The following is a 23,827-nucleotide window of genomic DNA, read 5'->3' as shown; positions in this document are numbered from 1 at the left end:
AAAGAGGGAAGCTGTGAGGGCAGGTCTCCCCTCACAGTGCTGGGTGGGTGTTTTGCTGGGGTGCACTCCCCAGATGGCAAAATAACAGTCTTATTAGATGGTCTTCGGGGGGGAGGGGTTCTGCTTCGACCACCCATTCAGGCAGTGAGTTCCAGACCCCCACCCTCTGCGTGAAGAAATTTCCCCTCTAAACCTGCTAATTACTTTAAATTTATGTCCCCTGTGCTAAGGGAAATAGGCCGTTTACGGCACAGAAGGTACAGCATATTCCAGTGAAGGTAACACTGAAACAACTAATATAGTTATAGCAGTGACAGATAAGAAAGATGTTGAATTAAACGGTGGGAGGAAGGCAGCATCAGGGCGGAAGGTCAGTGAGGGTCTTTTGCCCTCACAGAAGGACTCCCAAGTCCTGACCAGAAGTGACCCTCAGGCAATCTCGGATACAAACCGGTCAATGTCTGTCGAACATGTAGATATCTCGATCGATAAAGAACAGAGTATGGCTTGGGAGGGGATGTAACTGATAAACTAATTCAAGAATTTGAGATTGTGGCGAGCAGTAAATCTGATTGGTCTCTTTAAATATCCAATCAGAGAATTACAGAACAATGGAAATTGACAACGCAGCGAATGCACCAATCACAATCGTTGCCTTCACCCATCCCTCATTAGCATAGGGATGTGGGCGGAGTGTGGGGCTGCCGATGTAATACGAGCTCCGAGCTGAGTTTACGTCATGTCTGGTTCGGATTGAACAAGACGATGCCTGAAGAGAAGAAATCAGTTACTGCCAAGAAAGGCGCCAAGAAAGTGATCAAGAAAACGCCACCGAAGGGCGGCAAGAGGCGCAGAAAGTCGAGGAAGGAGAGTTACTCCATCTACATCTACAAAGTGATGAAGCAGGTTCATCCCGACACCGGCATCTCCTCCAAGGCTATGGGCATCATGAACTCGTTTGTGAACGATATTTTCGAGCGCATCGCGGGTGAGGCTTCCCGCCTGGCCCATTATAATAAGCGCTGCACCATCAGCTCCCGGGAAATCCAGACCGCCGTGCGCCTGCTGCTGCCCGGGGAGCTGGCTAAGCACGCCGTGTCGGAAGGGACAAAGGCGGTGACCAAGTACACCAGCTCCAAGTAAAACGCTGACGAAACAAACCCCAAACACAACGGCTCTTTTAAGAGCCACCCACAACCTCTCTGAAAGAGCTGCACAAACGCGTCATCCTTTAATCTCAATTTACTGTAATTATTTCCTGAGCAAGTGTTTTTGACAACATTTAAAGATCTAGGGTAGATTTAGATACGAATTTTCAGATAATCGGTTTTACTGTCCGGTTCAGCCTTAGCTTCGTTGATGAAGTTCCCTCCCAGTAAAATATAAACACTCCCTGGTCGCCTGCCGACGAATTATGGTCTTGTTTTAGATTTTACTCACCTCATTCTCTCTCAAGCCCTTTTTCAAAAAAAAAATCTAGTTAGTCAACCCGCTTATTACCCGGAGCCTGCGTGTGCAACAACTCAGAATGGAAGTTCTTACAGAGACCAGAACGGGGCAGTTGGAACACTCTGTCCCTCTTCTCTTTTCACAGAAGGACTCCCAGTTCTGGTCTCACTCCCGCCTGTGCGGAGGATTATCCATGATCTGTGATTCCCAAATTGTACAAAGAATGAGCTGGAATGTGTCCCGTAACAGAATGTTTGAAAGTGAACCCTAATTTAATCCTGATTGTAACATCCTGGAATTTGGAAGGCAATATGGAATAAAATGTGTTTGGAAATCTTTGGCTAATGATGAATTTATTAACATAATCCGCATTGTAAAAATTACGGGCGGGGTTTTTGAAATTGAAGATTCGTTGGAAGTCGAACAATAATTTTCGCCCTCTTTTCAGTGGCAGGCTAAGCAGATGGTGATTGGTCATCGGAAAAGGCCAATGAAATGCACCGCAGAGCGACCAATCACAAGTTCACTCCCTGTATCCCTCCAGAATGTAGAAGAAGAGCAGATGAGGGAGGAGTTTTGCATTCTTTTTCTGAACCTGTGGATTGTGGAAATGTCTGGAAGAGGAAAAACCGGCGGTAAAGCTCGGGCCAAGGCTCGTTCCTCCCGGGCCGGACTGCAGTTCCCTGTGGGCCGTGTTCACAGACTCCTGCGAAAGGGGAACTACGCTCAGCGTGTGGGTGCCGGAGCCCCGGTCTACATGGCTGCTGTGCTCGAGTATCTGACCGCTGAAATCCTGGAGCTGGCCGGCAATGCGGCCCGCGACAACAAGAAGACCCGCATCATCCCCAGACACCTGCAGCTGGCCATCCGCAACGACGAGGAGCTCAATAAGCTGCTGGGAAAGGTGACCATCGCTCAGGGCGGGGTGCTGCCGAATATCCAGGCTGTGCTGCTGCCCAAGAAAACCACCACTTCGTCCAAGAGCAAGTAAAGCGGACAAGATTTAATCTAATAACCCAAAAGCTCTTTTCAGAGCCGACCACAGTATCTGTGGAAGGGCTGCTTACTGACTTAATTGAGTCAGAGCCCTTTAATTCAAGTACCGATAGATTGGCTTATTTCAGACCTGTAAACATAGAAAATAGGTGCAGGAGTAAGCCATTCGGCCCTTCGAGCCTGCACCACCATTCAGTAAGATCATGGCTGATCTTTCACCTCAGTACCCTTTTCCTGCTTTCTCTCCACACCCCTTGATCTCTTTAGCCATAAGGGCCACATCGAACTCCCTCTTGAATATATCTAACGAACTGGCATCAACAACTCTGCCGCAGGGAATTCCACAGGTTAACAACTCTTGAGTGAAGAAGTTTCTCCTCATCTCAGTCCTAAATGGCTTACCCCTTATCCGTATGGGAGAGTTTTCAGTTCCCGTTCTCTGCATTACGGTTCTCTGCTCACACATACACTCTTCCAGTTAACAGCGAATAACTGAACTACAGTTGTCACTCAACAATTGTATAAATACCGCCACCGGTTCTTTAAATATTCTTTAGTCTGTCTATGAAAACTAGAGAGTTGGCGGTGATGAATTAATATAGTAATCAAAGAGCCTAGTTTAATTCTGGTCTGGTTTGAGATAATTTGAATGCTGCTTCTGTTCCCAGGCTGTATATTTCTCTGCTAAGCCAGCCAGTTCAGACCGCATTGCATCAGCGAGCGATGTACACACACAGGACCCGGATCCATTGCAGTGCTTCCCAGATCTGCCTGCCCCCATTCTCCGGCAACACCGAATGGGAAAATCTGTGCTCTGCCCCGGGGAACTTGGAGTCAGAGCGACGCAAAGCCGATGTCAGTTTCTGAAAATATTAAAGGGCTCATTAGTTATTAGTCAATAACTCCCACATGAACCGAGCTGGTATATAAATACACGATCAGTAATCAGTCCCACACCCTCTGCCCGTCCCTACAATGGGTTAATGAACAACACGAAGCTCTGGTTACAGGAGATCGCAGCTCTTTCCTTTGCTGATTTGGTGGCTCTGAAAAGAGCCGTTGTTGCACTTGGTGCTGAAGCTTCGAGTCGGGGCAGGGGAAGTCTAGGCGCGCTCCCCGCGGATGCGGCGGGCCAGCTGGATGTCTTTGGGCATGATGGTGACTCGCTTGGCGTGGATGGCGCACAGGTTGGTGTCCTCAAAGAGCCCCACCAGGTAAGCCTCGCTGGCCTCCTGCAGGGCCATGACGGCGGAGCTCTGGAAGCGCAGGTCGGTCTTGAAGTCCTGAGCGATCTCCCGCACCAGGCGCTGGAAGGGCAGTTTGCGGATCAGCAGCTCGGTGGATTTCTGGTAGCGGCGGATCTCCCTCAGAGCCACGGTGCCGGGTCGGTAGCGATGAGGCTTCTTCACTCCGCCCGTGGCCGGAGCGCTCTTCCGGGCCGCTTTGGTCGCCAGCTGTTTGCGAGGAGCTTTCCCTCCGGTGGATTTGCGCGCTGTCTGCTTGGTCCTGGCCATTATCTAAACGGATCTCAACACAATCTAGGACACACGGACTGTTAATGCGGAGACTCCTCTGGGGCCTCCTTTTAAAGTGTGTGAGGATCCGCCCCGGGGCTGTGATTGGCTGCAGCCCGGCGCCAATCAAGTTTGAACCAAGCACCAAGAGTGAAAATGAAGGGCAGGGATTACTGGGCCCTGATTGGCTGAACTGAAACTGACAGTTGGTCAATTTCAAAAAGCCCGCCAATTTCAGAATATCAACCAACAGAGATTAAAGAAACTCTAATTTCCCGCCAGCAATTTAAAAATCCGCTCTTTATAACGGCGATTGTGCCCCATTATAAGTCACCAATCCCACTCTCTGCAACATTCCGGTTTGAATTCTGTTCCATTCCCTGATCGGTCTGTACCAGGCGGGAATAAATCTCCGGTCACTGCTTCCTGTAAACACAAATTCCCGCATTGATCCCGCCAGAGTCCGGTTAAACCGAACCTCACAACATGACAGGAATTATCTGTGAGGGGAGACTGTAATGTTTGGGTAAAGGGGACGGTGTATCCCGCCCGGTGGTAATTGTGACTGTCAGCCGGAGTTTTTGATCTCTCATATTTACAATAGTTGTAAAATATTTAATAATTCCCATATTCCTACAGCGACTACACTCCAAAAGTGATTTATATGAGGGGATTAAATGTAGTATCTCCAAATTTGCGGATGACACTAAGTTGGGTGGCAGTGTGAGCTGCGAGGAGGATGCTGTGAGGCTGCAGAGCGACTTGGATAGGTTAGGTGAGTGGGCAAATGCATGGCAGATGAAGTATAATGTGGATAAATGTGAGGTTATCCACTTTGGTGGTAAAAACAGAGAGACAGACTATTATCTGAATGGTGACAGATTAGGAAAAGGGGAGGTGCAAAGAGACCTGGGTGTCATGGTACATCAGTCATTGAAGGTTGGCATGCAGGTGCAGCAGGCGGTTAAGAAAGCAAATGGCATGTTGGCCTTCATAGCAAGGGGATTTGAGTACAGGGGCAGGGAGGTGTTGCTACAGTTGTACAGGGCATTGGTGAGGTCACACCTGGAGTGTTGTGTACAGTTTTGGTCTCCTAACCTGAGGAAGGACATTCTTGCTATTGAGGGAGTGCAGCGAAGGTTCACCAGACTGATTCCCGGGATGGCGGGACTGACCTATCAAGAAAGACTGGATCAACTGGGCTTGTATTCACTGGAGTTCAGAAGAATGAGAGGGGACCTCATAGAAACATATAAAATTCTGACGGGGTTAGACAGGTTAGATGCAGGAAGAATGTTCCCAATGTTGGGGAAGTCCAGAACCAGGGGTCACAGTCTAAGGATAAGGGGTAAGCCATTTAGGACCGAGATGCGGAGGAACTTCTTCACCCAGAGAGTGGTGAACCTGTGGAATTCTCTACCACAGAAAGTTGTTGAGGCCAATTCACTAAATATATTCAAAAAGGAGTTAGATGAGGTCCTTACTGCTAGGGGGATCAAGGGGTATGGCGAGAAAGCAGGAATGGGGTACTGAAGTTGAATGTTCAGCCATGAACTCATTGAATGGTGGTGCAGGCTAGAAGGGCCGAATGGCCTACTCCTGCACCTATTTTCTATGTTTCTATGTTTCTATGTACTTCATTGGTCTTGAGACGTTCGGTGGTCGTGAAAGGCGCTATATAAATCCAAATATTTCTTTCCATGAATTAAACAGCCGAAACCATTTCCCAACCAAACTGTACGCGCTCCCATCCCCAGGTCGCTGCTCTCTCTGTGAGGCGGTGGGTGGCTCTTAGAAGAGCCTTTGTGTTGTGTTTGGGAGAAGGGTCGCGTTATTCAGCCGCCGAATCCATAGTGTGCGGCCCTGCCGTTTCAGAGCGTACACCACATCCATGGCAGTGACCGTCTTGCGCTTGGCGTGCTCAGTGTAGGTGACCGCATCCCTGATCACATTCTCAGGAAAACCTTTAACACCCCGCGGGTCTCCTCGTAGATCAGGCCTGAGATCCGCTTGACACCGCCACGGCGAGCCAGGCGGCGGATGGCTGGTTTGGTGATGCCCTGGATGTTATCATGGAGCACTTTACGGTGCCGTTTGGCTCCGCCTTTACCCAGTCCTTTGCCTCCTTTACCTCGACCAGACATAATGATTCTTCACTTAAACAGCCGCTGAATAAGACGGAGCTGCGCCCGGCTCTTTTTTTTAGAGCCGGAGCCGACCTGACTGAGAAAGCGCAGAGTGAGAGAGGCGGGAAGGGGAGGAGACATCGTCAAGATTGACAGACAGAGCAGAGAGCGGCCTCTGATCTTCCAGCTCCGCTCCAGCTTTCTGCAGCCGCCAATTTCAATCCGTTTTCCGACAATAGAACCGAAACACAGCGCTCCGCACAAACTCTTACAGACTCGGAATTCATCTTCAAGGCTTCCATGAATCAGAAGCTTTTAAATGTCCAGTTACAATTAACAATCACGAATATTCCCGCCTATATACAGACCCTTCCCTGTTAATCTCAGACCTTGTATCATCTCCCCACACTTCCTCTCACAGGTTCAGCAGTTTACAAACACCGTATTCCAGCTGATTTGGAGAATGTGGTGTTTGGGGTTTGAGTTGTGAGGCGGGGTATCTCCGCCAGTATCACCGTCTCACAGACTCTCCCCCTAAATCTGTGAAATAACAATGACCAGGAACTGAGACTGGAGCCGAACACATCCCCAGTTATAGTGAGGCCCGGGCCGGACATCCCATTCTCTGTGTGTTTTATTGCAGACACTGGGGGAGGGGTGGGTGCAGTCAATGTCAGCGGGTCAAAAGGGATCCTGGCTTCATGTTCAATGACTTCTGTCTGAAATCTGAGCCCGGCCCCGGGACAGGGAGCATTTGATTCGGGGATCAACTCTTTTCTGAGAGGCGTGGGTGGCTCTGAGAAGAGCCTTTGGGTCCAGGTGTTTACAAGTTGCACTTTTTATTTACTTTTTGGATGCTGCTTTCTTGGGTTTTGTTGATTTGGCCTTGGCCCTCAGTTTTTTCACCTTTTTGGCCGCCTTCACCTTTGCGCCCGAGGCCTTCTTGGGGCCCTTTGGCTTCTGCGCCGCTGCCTTCTTCCCAGCCGCCGCTTTCGCTGTCTTTTTTACTGTTGGCGCCTTCTTGGTGCTCGTTTTCTTGGCGGGAGATTTCTTGGCTGCTGGTTTCTTGGTCAGAGATGTCTTGACTGATGGTTTCTTGGCTGGAGATTTCTTGACTGCTGGTTTCTTCACCTCGCTTCCCACTTTCCCCTGGTTTTCCTTCTTAGCGACTTTGAAGGAGCCCGAGGCGCCCGTGCCTTTGGTCTGCACCAGGAAGCCATTTGTCACATTCCTCTTGATACTGAACCTGATATGGGACCTGCGCTTCTCCACATCCACGCCTTTGGCCGCCAGAGCCTTCTTTATCGCGGCCAGAGACATCCCCTTGCGATCGCTGCCATCGGCCACAACCTTAAGGATCTATTCGCCCAATGTGGGGCCGGCTGGCTTGGAGCGGGGAGCCGCCGCCTTTTTCTTACTGTGAGCCTTGGTTTGAGCGGCGGCGGCAGGAGGGGCCGTTTCGGCGGCTGCAGTGTCAGTCATGTCGGCGACTCTGGAAAATCTCTGACAGTCAGAGCTCGGTCAGAAATGAAACGGGAAGCGGCGGCACAGAGCAACTTAAAGGCAGCGAGCGGACGGGGCGGAGACATCCTGCTGTCAGCTCCCCGCCCCTCCAGCCTCTCTGTGTTTCTCTCTCCTCATTAACTGTCCGATTCCAATTCAACCCGGGCCCTCCAGATTCCCAGACTGGCCTCTTTCTGTCCCGAACACCGGGATGTTTGTTGTCGAGAAGGTTGCATCGGAATTGAAGGCAGCAATTTGGATTTAAACCGGTTTCATTGCTGCACTGATCGCGCTCTCTCACCCGATCGCGGACATTTTCTCTGTTTTTCGACTAAAATTTGAAATCACATCAAACTTGACGTTTAATTCCCACTTTAGACCTGAGCAGGGCAGCAGGGCGATCCTGTGACAGGGAAATCTTTGAATTTTACACAAGAGGGACTCTGGAATCCGGGGATGAGACGGACACACAAACACAGTGACATTAGTCTCACCGGCCCGCCCCTTTAACACACTCTCATCACACTCTGAAAGTGAGTTGTTAGGTGACTGAACAGTCCAATACGGGAATTACAGTCTCTGTCACAGGTGGGACAGTTAGTCTTTGACGGTAAGGGAGGGTGGGACTAGTTTGCCGCACGCTCTTTCCGCTGCCTGCGCTTATTTTCTGCACGCTCTCGGCGATGAGACTCGACCGCTCAGCGCCCTCCCGGATGCACTTCCTCAACTTAGGGCGGTCTTTGGCCAGGGACTCCCAGGTGTCGGTGGGGATGTTGCACTTTATCAAAGAGGTTTTGAGGGTGTCCTTGTAACGTTTCTTCTGCCCACCTTGGGCTTGCTTGCCGTGTAGGAGTTCTGAGTAGAGCGCTTGCTTTGGGAGTCTTGTGTCAGGCATGCGAACAATGTGGCCTCTGTCATGTATCTCACATTACTGTATATAACTGTATCTTACCATGCTATACATGACTGTAACTGGATATGACCTGTAACAATAAGCATACCTTACCACCAGGGGTGCACTTGCAGGAGACACTCCATACCTGTCCCACGGAGGTATATAAAGGGAGGTCTCAGGCATGTGCAGCACTGGAGAGCTGTGAATTAAAGGTGCAGGTCCTGAGTGATCTTGGCTTTAGCATGCGTCTCGTACAAGTCAATACATTAGAGTCAGGACTTAACAGTGGCGATGAGTTACGGGATCACAGAATCCACAGAATGGCTACCAACAGCTCAGATGAGAAATACAATGCTGGAGACAATTGGGATGACTTTATAGAAGGCTCCAGCAAAGCTTTGTGACCAAAGACTGGCTGGGCGACGATAAGGCAGACAAGAGAAGAGCCCATCTCTTGACCAGCTGTGGCTCGAAAACATATGCTTTAATGAAAAACCTGCTGGCACCCAAGAAACCAGCAAGCAAGTTGTTTGAGGAGTTGAGCACACTGGTGCGAGACCACCTGAAGCCAGCGAGCAGCCTACACATGGCCAGACACAGGTTCTACAACTACAGATGCTGTGTGGACCAAAACATACCCGACTTGATGGCGGAACTTCGGAGGCTGGCTAGTTCATGTGAGTTCCCTGATGAACTAAGGAGAGAAGTACTGAGAGACTTTTTTATTGAAGGAATAGGCCATGCAGGCATATTCCGAAAGTTTATAGAGACTAAGAACTTGACTCTAGAGGCAGCAACACTGGTCTCATAGACATTGTTGGCAGGCGAAGAAGAAACAAAGCTGATCTATACTTCGGGTAGTACAACCAACGAGGCATCGGAACAAGGGATTCACATTGTGAAACAAACTGCTACCCCCACACACAGACAAAGGCATGAGAGCAGGCCTTCAACAGCAGACAGTGGTGCCAGAAGCCATCAAAATCAAGGGCCACTTGAACGGCCGATCACACCTCATCAACCCACAATGCAAGCAATCAACAACAGATTGAGAGAAGCTCAAGGGAGATCAGTCAGACGCAGCTCATCCTTCGGAAACAATGGAAACGGTCTGTGTTGGAGATGTGGGGGAAGGCACTCAACCAGGATGTGTCGATTTCAGCATGCCGTTTTCAGAAACTGCAACTACACAGGGCATTGGCTCGCATGTCAGAAAAACAGCAGCTCAGCTGGTATACGAATCGGAAGAGTCGAAAAGCAGACCAGAAGATGGTTGGAACAGTGCACGGGACACCGAGGTACAGCGGGTTAACACGATCAATGTCCACTGTTCTTACACCAAGTTGCCTCCAATTATGATGAGGGTTCTACTCAACGGGATACCCGTCAACATGGAGCTGGACACAGGGGCCAGTCAGTCCCTCATGAGCGTTCAACAATTTGAACAGCTGTGGCCGCACAAAAGCAACAGACCAAAACTCACAAAGATCGACACCAAACTAAGGACCTATTGTAAAGAAATCATCCCAGTCCTTTCCAGCGCCATGCACTCGGTCACACACAAAGGGATGGTGAACCGACTTTCCCAGTGGATTGTCCCCGGGGATCTCCCAGCCTTGTTAGGGAGAAGCTGGCTAGCAGAACTTAATTGGAAATAGGATGATGTTCACGCCATGTCGTCAGAGGAACGAACCTCCTGCTCAACAGTTCTAAGCCGTTTTGAACATCTCTTTCAGCCAGGTGTGGGCACCTTCAAAGGGGCTAAAGTTAGAATCTACATCACACAGAATGCCAGACTGGTCCATCACAAGGCTAGAACTGTACCTTATGTGATGAGGGAAAAGATTGAAAATGACCTGGACCAGCTTCTGCGGGAAGGCATAATTTCTCCCGTGGAATTCAGCGACTGGGCAAGCCCCATCATCCCAGTCATGAAGCCTGATGGATCCGTGTGAATCTGTGGGGATTACAAGTCTACCATAAACAAAGTCTCCGTACAGGACCAATACCCACTTCCCAGAGCGGAGGACCTATTTGCCACGTTGGCTGGAGGAAAACTTTTCTCGAAACTTGCCCTCACATCTGCGTATATGACACAAGAACTGACCGAAGAGTCTAGGTTACTCACCACCATCAACACACATCGAGGCCTTTTTGGGTACAATCGATGCCCATTCGGCATCAGGTCAGCAGCTGCTATATTCCAGCGCAACATGGAGAGTCTGTGCAAGTCCATCCCGGGGACGGTTGTGTTTCAAGATGACATACTCATCACGGACAGGGACACCGACTTTCATCTCCGCAATCTTGAGGAAGTACTAAGTCGATTGGATCAGCTAGGCCTAAGAGTTAAGAAACCCAAGTGTCTGTTTCTCACACCTGAGGTTGAATTTTTGGGCAGAAGGATTGCCGCTGATGGAATCTGCCCAACCGAATCCAAAACCGAAGTGATTCACCTGGTACCCAGGCCCCGGAATATCTCAGAACTGCGCGCCTTTCTGGGCTACTCAATTACTTTGGGAACTTTATGCAGAACTTGAGCACACTGCTGGAGCCTCTCCATGTGCTATTCAGAAAGGGGTGCGATTGGTTTTGGGGGGACACCCAAGAACGTGCCTTCAATAAGGCACACAACCTTCTATGTTCCAAGAGTGTTTTAGCTTTTTTTGACCCAGGTAAAAAGTTAGTCCTTACTTGTGATGCATCAGCGTATGGGGTCGGGTACATTTTTACAGCATGTCAATGATGCAGGTAATTTGCAGCCCGTTGCTTATGCCTCCAGGTCACTTTCGCGGGCGGAGCGCGGGTATGGTATGGTTGAGAAGGAGGTGCTCGCGTGCATGTACGGTGTCAAAAAGATACATCAATACCTTTTCGGGGCCAAGTTTGCATTAGAAACCGACCACAAACCCTTCAAGTCCCTACTATTTGAGTACAAGGCAATCAACGCCAACGCCTTGGTGCGCATTCAGCGGTGGGCACTCATGCTGACGGCTTACGACTACACGATAAGGCACAGACCAGGCACAGACAACTGTGCCGACGCGCTTAGCAGGCTACCCCTGGCGACCATAGAAGGGTCCGACGCACAGGACTGTGAGATGGTCATGGCAATCAATGCCTTTGAATCCACAGGTTCGCCCATGATGGCTCGTCAAGTCAGAGCCTAGACGACCAGTGACCCCACGTTATGTCTAGTTAAAAGATGCGTTTTAATTGGTGACTGGGCAGAGGCTCACGATGCCTGCCCTGAGGAGGTCAAACCCTTCCATAGGCGCATGCATGAACTCTCACTACAGGCAGACTGCCTGATGTGGGGCAGCTGAGTAGTTATGCCCTTACGAGGCAGGGAGGCATTTGTCCAGGAGCTCCATCGTGAACACCCGGGGATCGTCCTTATGAAGGCCATAGCCAGATCTCATGTCTGGTGGCCTGGCATTGATGCAGACTTGGAGCTCTGTGTCCGTTGGTGCACCATTTGTGCCCAACTCTGTAATGCCCCCAAGGAGGCCCCCCTTAGCCCCTGGCCCACCAAACCGTGGTCACGGGTGCATGTGGACTATGCAGGCCCATTCATGGGCAAAATGTTCCTTGTAGTCGTTGATGCATTTTCAAAATGGATCGAGTGCACCATTTTAAACTCGAGCACCAACTCCACCATTGTGGAGAGCCTTAGAACCATGTTTGCAATGCACGGCATTCCTGACATATTGGTCAGTGATAATGGTCTGTGCTTCACCAGTACAGAATTTCACAATTTTATAGTTGACCACGGTATAAATCACGTTAAGATGGCACCTTTCAAGCCAGCCTCCAATGGCTAGGTGGAGTGCACAGTGCAGATCATTAAATAAGGCATGCTCAGAATCCAAGGTGCCATGCTGCAGAGCCACCTGTCGTGACTGCTGCTGGCATACAGATCTCATCCGCATTCGTTGACTGGGGTTCCCCTCGTGCAACTATTGATGAAATGACCCTTAAAGACCAGGCTCTCGTTAGTCCTCCCAGACATGCATGAAATTGTTGAGGCTGAGCATCAAAAGCTAACTGAGTACCATGACCGAAATTCGAGGGGGAGGTGGAATGAGATAGGGGACAAAGTGTTTGTGCTAAACTATGGCCGGGGTCCCAAATGGCTTGCAGGGACAGTAACAGAAAAAGAGGGAAACAGGCTGCTGGTTGTACAAATGGACAATGGCCAAACCTGCCAGAGGCATGTTGACCAAGTAACAAGTAGATTCACTGATAACACTGAAGAACCAGAGGCAGACTACAATGTGGAACTCACACCACACCTAGTGGACAGACAGGTGGAACAACCTGAGGAAAAGACAGTCTGAACAGACAGCCCAGGTGAGATACCAGCAATCACGCCGAATGAAACAGACAGCCCAGGCGAGATACCAGCAATCACACCTAACGAACACAGGCACCAAGGCAAACAACTGAACCACAACTAAGACGCTCCACGCGAGAGTGCAGACCACCTGAGAGACTGAATCTATAAAGGCAATAAGACCTTGGGGGAGGGTGATGTCATGTATCTCACATTACTGTATATAACTGTATCTTACCATGCTATTCATGACTGTAACTGGATATGACCTGTAACAATAAGCATACCTTACCACTAGGGGTGCACTTGAAGGAGACACTCCATACCTGTCCCACTGAGGTATATAAAGGGAGGTCTCAGGCAAGTGCAGCACTGGAGAGCTGTGAATTAAAGGTGCAGGTTATTGAGTGACCTTGACTTCAGCATATGTCTTGTGCAAGTCAGTACATTAGAGTCAGGACTTAACAGCCTGCCCAGCGGAGCTGGTCGAGTGTGGTCATTGCTTCGATGCTGGGGATGTTGGCCTGATCGAGGACGCTAACACTGATGCATCTGTCCTCCCAGGGGATTTGTAGGATCTTGTGGAGACATTGGTGGCATTTCTCCAGCGATTTCCATCAAGATCAATGGTCCAGCACTGGACAATGTGGACCGCTTTCCATACCTTGGGAGCCTATTATCAGCAAGGGCAGACATTGACAACAAGATGCAACACCGCCTGCAGTGCGCCAGTGCAGCCTTCAGCCGCCTGAGGGAAAGAGTGTTCAAAGATCAGGCCCTCAAATCTGCCACCAAACTCATGGTCTGCAGGATTGTAGTGATACCCGCCCTCCTGTGTGGCTCAGAGACGTGGACCATATACAGTAGACACACACTATCACTCACACAATGTTCACATCTGCACATTCATAACACAAACTGTCCCAGATTTACAGCTCCCAGCACAGGGTTTCCTCTCCGCTGGGCTTGTGCTGCCGATTCTCGGGGTTAGTTGTAGTTTCCCAGCTCAGTAAATGTTAAACACTCTGAGGCTTGCATTCCTTACAGTGTTTGGTTCCTGCCCCTGAATCTGGGGAACAATCACCACAGAGGCTGGCTAAACTCATATCTGCTTTAAGTTGTTATAGTGTTCGCATGCAGAAATATGTTTGATTTTTCTGAAAATATATATTATGTGCTCACTGCCCCACTCTCTCTCCTAAACTGAGAGACATTTAACAGTAACTGGTGCCCTATCCATCCCATCCTTATCACCCAGAGATTGCTATCTGAGAGAACGACAGATATAGACACTCTAAATACGCGAACTGTGTCTCCATATACGCTTAATACTTGTATCACGCATTCATGTACCGTATCAGCGAAAGATAAAGAGAGACAGGCACAGTATCAGTCTTACACTTTGTATTGGTATCCCCGTCTTACACTCAGTAACAGTGCCACACTGTCATGTATAGCACCAGGGAGAGAATAGAGACAGTATCAGGGTTGTACTTCCAATAGTGTTCCCACATCACGCTAAATAACAGTATACCGCCTTTCCAAGCAGTACAAGAGAAAGGGGGATAGCAACACAGAGAGAGATGGGGAGAGGGGGGAGTGGGGAGAGCGGGGGGTGGGGCAGAGGACTGAGTGAGAGACAGGGGAGCGCGAGGCAGGGCGGTGAGACACAGAAACATGCACAGTATCAGTTCCAGACTGACCTGTGAGCTCCGGTTTTATCCTGAAAGATCCAACTGGAGAGACAGAAGATGCAGTCCCCTCTCTCACTGATATTGTACCACAGACAGACACATTACTAATCCACACTGCGGGACAGTGTCAGAGAGTGAGAGAAACAAGGTCCCACATTTAACCCTCGCTCGCCTGTTGTACTCTCTGTAATCTTGCAGCTCAGGGCCGTTCGGTATTACTCTCAGTGACCGAATGTTTCACTCTGATTAAATTAAACTGGGACAGTTTCTGTCAGATATTAACTCCTGCACAGTCCCAGCAAACACTCCTACTCCGCCGTCCCTCCGATGTTTCTGCAGGATTACTTTGCGAGGACGGGCTCACGAAGAGAAAAACACCCTGCACGGAATGATCCCAAATTGAGCATCTCAAAGGGGCAAGGCCCCTAGCTTTAAACATTCTCTGTCCTTGCCCCCCAGGCCCAGTTCCTTTGCTCAGATTCTGATAAAAGTAAATCGGGAAAAGTTCACTTTGATTTTTAAAGGCTGAATTATTGCAGAGAGCTGTGCAAGCGCGGTTAAGCCCCGCCCCCGTGTCGATTTCCAGTGAGCAGAAGAGCGCATGCGCCCTCCCCTCCCCCAGCCCTGCCTGTGAGCGCCATTCACTCAGTGAGCGGAGAAAGATGCTTTAAACAGCCGGGAATGGAGACACCGCGGCCCCGGGGTAAGGCAGCGAGCAGCAGCCTCCTTACAGCAGCACATCGCTTTGGGAGCGTGTCCACAGATGGGCTCAGAGATAGGCACTGAGTCCGGGGGAAGTTCAGGCGGAGTCGGGGTCTGTGTGTAACAGGCGGAGTGGAGCAAGAACTGGTCTCAGTGCGTGGAGTGAGTGGGGGAAGGGAGAGGCCATTCTCGGGCTGTGTGTGGACAGTGTGTGTCCCGGGTAAGGGAGACAGAATGGGAAGGATCTGCTGTTTACAGTCATTGCTGCTTTCTCCCTGTAAACCAGTAGTGAACGTTCCTGCTTTAGTTCCAGTCTCACCATGTTTGTTGTCATTGGACAGTGAGCAGTGGAAGCAGAGCCGGACACTGAGGATTTATACAAGGAGCATCTATTGCAGGCACCGGGTGAGAAATGTGAAAGACACGTTTTAAACAGCGGCTCTTTGTTTCTGGTTGAACGGTTAGTGCCCTGGGAAAGGGGAGTAGCAATCTGAGCTGTGTAAAAGGCCGTGCTCCATCGGATAGTCCCATTCCTGAAGCAGGGCAGGGGTTGGGTTGTGTCTGGATGTCAGTAAATTGCTGTAAATCTGCCCAACACACTTGGTGTGCAGAAGCTGAGTGCTGCAGTACTGCAGTGGAGTCAGACACTGACATTGTTTGTATCGCTGGCTTTTCTTTGTGAATGTTCAGAACGAATATTAATTGAACAATTACATTCATCACTTTAGTATTTTCTACTTCTCCTGTTCTTGAATGATCAGAGATACCATTTCTTCCTACAGGTAAGGAATTGAAGGTACAGGAACAAATGTGAAGTTTCTGCCACCTGAGACATAAGGAACAGTGCAACTGGCTCCTTGTACACACAGTAGGTACGGTATTACTCAGAGGACGAAACCAGGGAATTGGTGATGGGGTACATGGAGATGGCAGAAACTCTGACCAAATATTTTGTATCAGTCTTTATGGTAGAGGAGACAAAAAATATCCCACCAGTGGATAGTCAAGGGGTTATGGGGGGTGGGGGCCATATCACAATCACTAATGAGGTGGTAAATGCCCTAGACCTGATGGCTTGCATCCTAGGGTCTTGAGAGAAGTAGTGGCAGGGATAGTGTATTCATTGGTTGTAATTTACCAAAATTCCCTGGATTCTGGGGAGGTCCCAGCAGATTGGAAAACTGAAAATGTAACACCCCTTTTTGAAAAAGGAGGCAGACAAAAAGCAGGAAACTGTAGACCAGTTAGCCTAACATCTGTGGTTGGGAAAATGTTGGAGTCCATTATTAAAGCAGTACCAGGACATTTGGAAAAGCATAATTCAGTCAGGCAGAGTCAGCATGGATTTATGAAGGGGAAGTCATGTTTGAAACATTTGTTGGAGTTCTTTGAGGATGCAACGAACAGGGTGGATAAAGGGAAACCAGTGGATGTGGTGTATTTGGACTTCCAGAAGGCACTTGACAAGATGCCACATAAAAGGTTACTGCACAAGATAAAAGTTCATGGGATTGGGGGAAATATATTAGCATGGATAGAGGATTGGCTAACTAACAGAAAAGTGAGAGTTGGGATAAGTGGTCATTCTCTGGTTGGCAACCCGTAACTAGTGGGGTGCCGCAGGGATCAGTGCTGGGACCCCAACTTTTTACAATCTATATTAACGACTTGGAAGAAGGGACTGGATATAACGTAGCCAAGTTTGATGATGATACAAAGATGGGAGGAAAAGCAATGCATGAGGAGGACATAGACAGGCTATGTGAGTGGGCAAAAATTGGGCAGATGGAGTATAATGTTGGAAAGTGTGAAGTTATGCACTTTAGCAAAAAAAAATCAAACAGCAAGTTATTATTTAAATGGGGAACAATTGCAAAGTGCTGCAGTACAGCAGGATCTGGTGCATGAAACACAAGGTTAGTATGTAGGTACAGCAAGTGATCAGGAAGGCCAATGGGATCTTGGCCTTTATTGCAAAGGGGATGGAGTATAAATGCAGTGAAGTTTTGCTACAGTTATACAGGGTAGTGGTGAGGCCATACCTGGAATACTGTGTACAATTTTGGTTTCCATATCTAAGAAAGGATATACTTGCTTTGGAGGCAGTTCAGAGAAAGTTCACTGGGTTGATTCCAGAGATGAGGGCATTGACTTATGAGGATAGTTGAGTAGGTTTGCCTCTACTCATTGGAATTTAGGTGATCTTATCGAAACATCTAAGATTATGAGGGGGCAGAGAAGATGGTTCCACTGATAGGGGAGACTAGAACTAGGGGGCATAATCTTAGAATAAGGGGCCACCCATTTAAAACTCAGATGAGGAGAAATTTCTTCTCTGAGGGTTATAAATCTATGGAATTTGCTGCCTCAGAGAGCTGTGGAAGCTGGGTCATTGAATACATTTAAGACAGAGATGGACAGTTACTTAACCGATAAGGAAATAAGGGGTTATGGGCACGGGCAGGGAAGTGGACCTGAGTCCATGATCGGATCAGCCATGATCGTATTAAATGGTGGAGCAGGCTCGAGGGGCCGCATGGCCTACTCCTGCTCCTATTTCTTATGTTCTTAATATCAATTCCACACTCATAGACAGCAGAAGTGGTCAGTCCCGCAATGATCCCAATTTCCAGATATACATTTTCAATCCAGCAATCAAACAGAAGTTGTTAACATTTCACCATAACTCAGTACTGTTCACAAGTAGATGCATCAATCCCAGTCAAAATACACACCCATTATCAGCTGGAAAGGCACAATGTTAATCTCACAATAGTGCAGCCATAGTGACAAATTAACTATCAGAGAGAATAGACAAATAGTATCTGAAAGGTATAGAATAAATCCACATCATAAAGTTCAGACTGAAAGATATAGAATGTATCCCGCAATCACTAACAGTACCAGAGATTGAGAGATACAGAGTGAATCCCACACTCACTGTACCAGAGACTGAGAGATACAGAGTGAATCCCACACTCACTGTACCAGAGACTGATCGATACAGAGTGAATCCCACACTCACTGTACCAGAGACTGATAGATACAGAGTGAATCCCACACTCACTGTACCAGAGACTGATAGATAGAGTGAATCCCACACTCACTGTACCAGAGACTGATAGATACAGAGTGAATCCCACACTCACTGTACCAGAGACTGATAGATACAGAGTGAATCCCACACTCACTGTACCAGACACTGAAAGATACAGAATGTATCCCGCAATCACTAACAGTACCAGAGACTGAGAGATACAGAATGAATCCCAGACTCACTCACTGTACCAGAGACTGAGAAATACAGAATGAATCCCGCACTCACCGTACCAGAGACTGAGAGATACAGAATGAATCTCAGACTCATGCACTGTATCAGAGACTGAGAGTTACAGAATCAATACCACCTCCATAAACTGTACCAGAGACTGAGAGATACAGAGTGAATCCCAGACTCACTCACTGTACCAGAGACTGAGAGATACAGAATGAATCCCAGACTCACTGTACCAGATACTGAGAGATACAGAGAGACTCCCACACTCACTCACCGTACCAGAGACTGAGAGTTACAGAATCAATACCACTTCCATAAACTGTACCGGAGACTGAGAGATACAGAATGAGCCCACCTTCACAAACTATACCAGAAGCTGACAGACATTGAACGAAGTCAACACTTACCTTAAGTGGCAAATACCGATTAAAGCATGATTAATCCCACACTCAACTATTTACAATCTATATTAATGACTTGGATGAAGAGACCGAGTGCAATGTAGCCAAGTTTGCTGCTGATGATATAAAAATGGGTGGGAAAGCAAGTTGTGAGGAGTACACATAAAATCTGCAAAGGGATATGGACAGGCTAAGTGAGTGGGCAAAAATTTGGCAGATGGAGTATAATGTGGGAAATGAGGTTATCCATTTTGGCAGAAAAAATAGAAAAGCAAATTATAATTTAAATGGAGAAAAATTGCAAAGTGCTGCAGTACAGAAAGACCTAGGGATCCTTGTGCATGAAACACAAAAGTTAGTATGCAGGTACAGCAAGTAATCAGGAAGGCAAATGGAATGTTGGCATTTATTGCAAGGGGAATATAGTATTCCCCTTGCAATAAATGTACACCAGATAATTCCTGCTACATCTGTACAAGGCCACACCTGGAGTACTGCGTACAGTTTTGGTCTCCATATTGAAGCAAGGATATACTTGCAATGGAGGCAGTTCAGAGAAGGTTCACTAGTTTGATTCTGGAGCTGAGGGGGTTGACTTATGAAGATAGGTTGAGTAGGTTGGGCCTGTACTCATTGGAGTTCAGACGGATGAGAGGTGATCTTATTGAAACTAAAACGAGAATGAGGGGGCTTGACAAGGTGGATGCAGTGAGGATAATTCCACTCACAATTTCAGAATAAGAGGCCACCCATTTAAAACTGAGATAAGGAGGGATTTCTTGTCTGAGGGTTGCAAATCTGTGGAATTCTTTGCCCCAGAGAGCTGTGGAAGCTGGGTCATTAAATATATTTAAGGCGGAGATAGACAGATTTTAGAGCGATAAGGGAATAAAGGGTTATGGGGAGCTGGCAGGGAAGTGGAGCTGAGTCCATGATCAGAAAAGCCTTGATCTTATTAAATGGTAGAGCAGGCTCAAGGGGCCAAATGGCCTACTCCTGCTCCTATTTCTTATCTTGTTCTTATGTTGTTAATGTGATAATTACCAGATAAACTGTTTTTGTTATGTTGATTGATGGATAAATATTGCCAGGACAACGGGGATACCTTCAAAATAGTGCCATGGGATATTTTATGTCCACCAGAGATAACAGGCGGTGCCTTGGTTTAATGTCTCATCAGAAAGATAGCATCTCCAACAGTGCGGCACTCCCTCAGCACTGCACTGGAGTGTCAGCCTAGATTTTTGTGCTCAAGTCCCTGGAGCGGGACTTGAACTCTCAACCTTCTGACTCAGAGGTGAGAGTGCTACCCACTGAGCCATGGCTGAATCCTCTGCTAAGCGAAAAAGGTCCTTGCTATCCACTCTATCCAGACCCCTCATAATTTTATACACCTCAATGAGGTTCCACCTCTACATCCTGTGTTCCAAAGAAAACAACCCCAGCCTATCCAATCTTTCCTCATAGCTAAAATTCTCCAGTCCAGGCAACATCCTCGTAAATGTTTTTACCCTCTCTGGTGCAATCACATCTTTCCTGTAATGTGGTGACTTGAACTGCACGCAGTACTCTTGCTGTAGCCTAAATAGTATTTTATACAGTTCAAGCATAACCTCCCTGCTCTTACATTCTGTGCCTAGGCTAATAAAGGCAAGTATCGCAAATGCCTTCTTAACCAGCTTATCCACCTGTGCTGCTACCTTCAGGGATCTGTGGACATGCACTCCAAAGTCCCTCTGTTCCTCTACACTTCTCAATGTCCTACCATTAATGTGAATTCCCTTGTCTTGTTAGCCCACCCCAAATGCACTACCTCACACTTCTCCGGATTAAGTTCCATTTGTAACTGTTCTGCCCACCTGACCAGTCCATTGATATCTTCCTGCAGCCCATTACCCTTTGCTTTCTACCTCTGAGCCAATTTTGGATCCAACTTTCCCTTGGATCCCATGGGCTTTTATTTTGGTGACCAGTCTGGCATGTGGGACCTCATCAAAAGCCTTGTTAAAATACATATACACTCCATCAAATGCACTACCCCCATCGACCCTCCCAGTTACCTCTATGGCAGATCTATCCAGTTAGTTCCACTCCCCTGATCTTTCCCAATAGCTCTGCAAATATTGTCCCTTTAGTATTTATCCAATTCACTTTTGAAAGTTACTATTGAATCTGCGTCCACCACCTTTCAGGCAGTGCATTCCAGATTGCAACAACTCGCTGCTTATAAAATGTTTCCTCATGTCGCCTCTGCTTCTTTTGCCAATCACCTTATTCTGTCTCCTCAGGTTACCAACCCTTCTGCCACTGGAAAAGTTTCTCCTTGTTAAAATTGTTCATGATTTTGAACACTTTAATGAAATCTCCTCTTAAACTTTTCTGCTCCGAGGAGAATAACTGCAGCTTCTCCAGTATTGCCACATAACTGAGGTCCCTCATCCTTGGTACCATTCTAGTAAATCTCTTCTGCACCCTCTCTAAAGTGTATACATCCTTCTGAAAGTGTGGTGCCCACAATCGAACACAATGTGCCAGCTGAGGCCTAACCAGTGTTTTATAAAGGTTTAGTATAACTAAACATCAAATGCTGGTATTTCTGTGATGAAGTTTAGACGGGCGAGGTTTATCCAGTCAGTTGGATGTGAGCTGAAACATGTGTATTTGGAGCGATGAGACAGGGACACACTGTGTAACTGGGCACAGACACTCTGCACAGCCCACACATCACTTGTTTCCCACTTGGTGCAAAAGGAATATATTAATTGTAACAATTCATTTGACTTGACTTTAAATCGTTAAATTTATAAATGTAGTCATGCTTCTCTAATTTATTTATTAACTCAGATTCACGGCCTCGTTTTATTTCTTCCTCTGAGCCCCTCAACTTCATCTGGCGGCGTAATGTTGGCGAGGGGTGATTGATTGCCCTGGGAACCAACAGGAAGAGAGCTCAGAGGTCGGAGGGCTCAGGGAGCGGTGTGTTCTGCAACTAACCGTGGTGCTCGAGGGGCGGCCTGACAGGTGAGTCAGTGTGAACCCCTGTTAAACAATTTATCTTTTAATAGTTAAATTGAGATTTCTTTTGTGAACAAAACAGTTTAACATTTGTCAGTATTTTGTTTTCCTGGAGTTCCTATCATGAGTTTCAGACACTTCAGTGCCATGTGGACCAGGTGTTTAAAAGTCATTTATTTCCTTTATGTTCAGTTAACAGGGTAGATAGAGAAACGATTTCCTCTGGTGAAAGGGACAGAACCTTAAAATTAGAGCTAGGCCAATCAAGGGTGATGCCATGAAGCACTTCCTCACACAAATGTTTCTCCTGACTGAAGAGTCTCGAACTAGGGGGTCATAGTCTCAGGATAAGGAGTCGGTCATTTAAGATTGAGATGAGGAGGAATTTCTTCACTGTGAATCTTTGGAATTCTCTATCCCAGAGGGCTGTGGATGCTCAGTCTTTGAGTATTAACAGGGCTGAGATCAATAGACATTTTGACACTTTGATAAGGTCCCACATGGCAGACTAGTCATGAAAGTAAAAGCCCATGGGATTCAGGGAAAAGTGGCAAGTTGGATCCAAATTGGCTCAGAGGCAGGAAGCAAAGGGTAATGGTTGATGGGAGTTTTTGTGACTGGAAGGATGTTTCATGTGGGACTCCCAGGGCTCAGCACTAGATCCCTTCCTTTTTGTGGTATACATCAATGATCTAGACTTGAATATAGGGGATATGATTAAGAAGTTTGCAGATGATACTAAAATCGGCTGTGTGGCTGATAATGAAGAAGAAAGCTGCAGACTGCAGGAAGATATCAATCAACTGGTCAGGTGGGCAGAACAGTGGCAAATGGAATTTAATCCAGAGAAGTGTGAGGTAATACATTTGGGGAGGGCTAGCAAGGAAAGGGAATACGCATTAAATGGTAGGACACTGAGAAGTGTAGAGGAACAAAGAGACCTGGGAGTGCATGTCCACAGATCCCTGAAAGTAGCAGGCCAGGTAGATAAGGCAGTTAAGAAGGCATACGGAATGCTTGCCTTTATTAGCCGAGGCACAGAGTACAAGAACGGGGTTATGCTTGAACTGTATAAAACACTAGTTAGGCCACTGTTGGAGTACTGCGTGCAGTTCTGGTCACCACATTACAGGAAGGATGTGATTGCACTGGAGAGGGTACAGAGGAGATTTACGAGGATGTTGCTGGGAGTGGAGAATCTTAGCTATGAGGACAGATTGGATAGGCTGGATTTGTTTTCCTTGGAACAGAGGATGCTGAGGGGAGACCTCATTGAGATGTATAAAATTATGAGGGGACTCGACATAGTGCATAAAAAGGGCCTATTTCCCTTAGCAGTGGTCAACATCCAGGGGGCATAAATTTAACGTAATTGCTAGAAGGTTTAGAGGGGATTTGAGGGTAAATTTCTTCCCGCAGAGGGTTGTGGGGGTCTGGAACTCACTGCCTGAAAGAATGGTAGAGGCAGAAACCCTCACCACATTTAAAAAGTACTTGGATGTGCACTTGAAGTGCCGTAACCTGCAGACCTAGAGCTGGAAAGTGGGATTAGGCTGGATAGCCTCTTGTTGGCCAGCACAAACACGATGGGCCGAAATGGCCTCGTTCCATGCTGTAAGGTTCTATGATTTTAAAGGAATCAAGGGATCTGGGAATAGTGCGGGAAAGTAGAGTTGAGGTCGAAGGTCGGCCTTGATCTTATTGACTGGTAGAGTTGGCTCGAGGGGCCATATTGCCTACTCTTTCCCTTATTTCTTATGTTCTTAAAGGGTAGTGGAAATCCGGAACTCTGTTCCCCTAAAATTGAGGCTGGGGGCCAGTTGAAAATTCCAAAACTGAGATTGATGAATTCTTCTTAGGCAAGGGTATTAAGGGCGATGGAACCAAGGCAGGTAGACGGAGTTAAAATACTGATCAGT

General features: G+C 47.7%; 1 protein-coding gene and 1 long non-coding RNA gene across 2 annotated transcripts in view; both read left to right on the top strand.

Annotated features, from left to right (window-relative positions):
* The window catches only part of LOC139274160 (zinc finger protein 420-like), a gene marked incomplete at its 5' end in the record, with an annotated part of 62,189 nt that overhangs the window by 35,469 nt on the left and 2,893 nt on the right, over positions 1–23,827 (top strand). The window contains 2 exons of the mRNA XM_070891199.1: positions 6,983–7,154; positions 11,342–11,641. Coding sequence (XP_070747300.1) covers positions 6,983–7,154; positions 11,342–11,641 — 472 coding nt within the window. The remainder of the gene's footprint in view (positions 1–6,982; positions 7,155–11,341; positions 11,642–23,827) is intronic.
* Positions 15,171–21,903, top strand: LOC139273811 (uncharacterized). Its single transcript, XR_011595381.1, has 3 exons — positions 15,171–15,216; positions 15,998–16,087; positions 21,738–21,903. It is a non-coding gene; the product is annotated as an uncharacterized lncRNA (long non-coding RNA).

The sequence above is a fragment of the Pristiophorus japonicus genome, chromosome 9, assembly GCF_044704955.1.
Source record: "Pristiophorus japonicus isolate sPriJap1 chromosome 9, sPriJap1.hap1, whole genome shotgun sequence".
Classification (NCBI taxonomy): domain Eukaryota; kingdom Metazoa; phylum Chordata; class Chondrichthyes; family Pristiophoridae; genus Pristiophorus; species Pristiophorus japonicus.
Note: the sequence above shows the minus strand (reverse complement) of the source record. Positions and strands in the feature narration are given on the sequence as shown.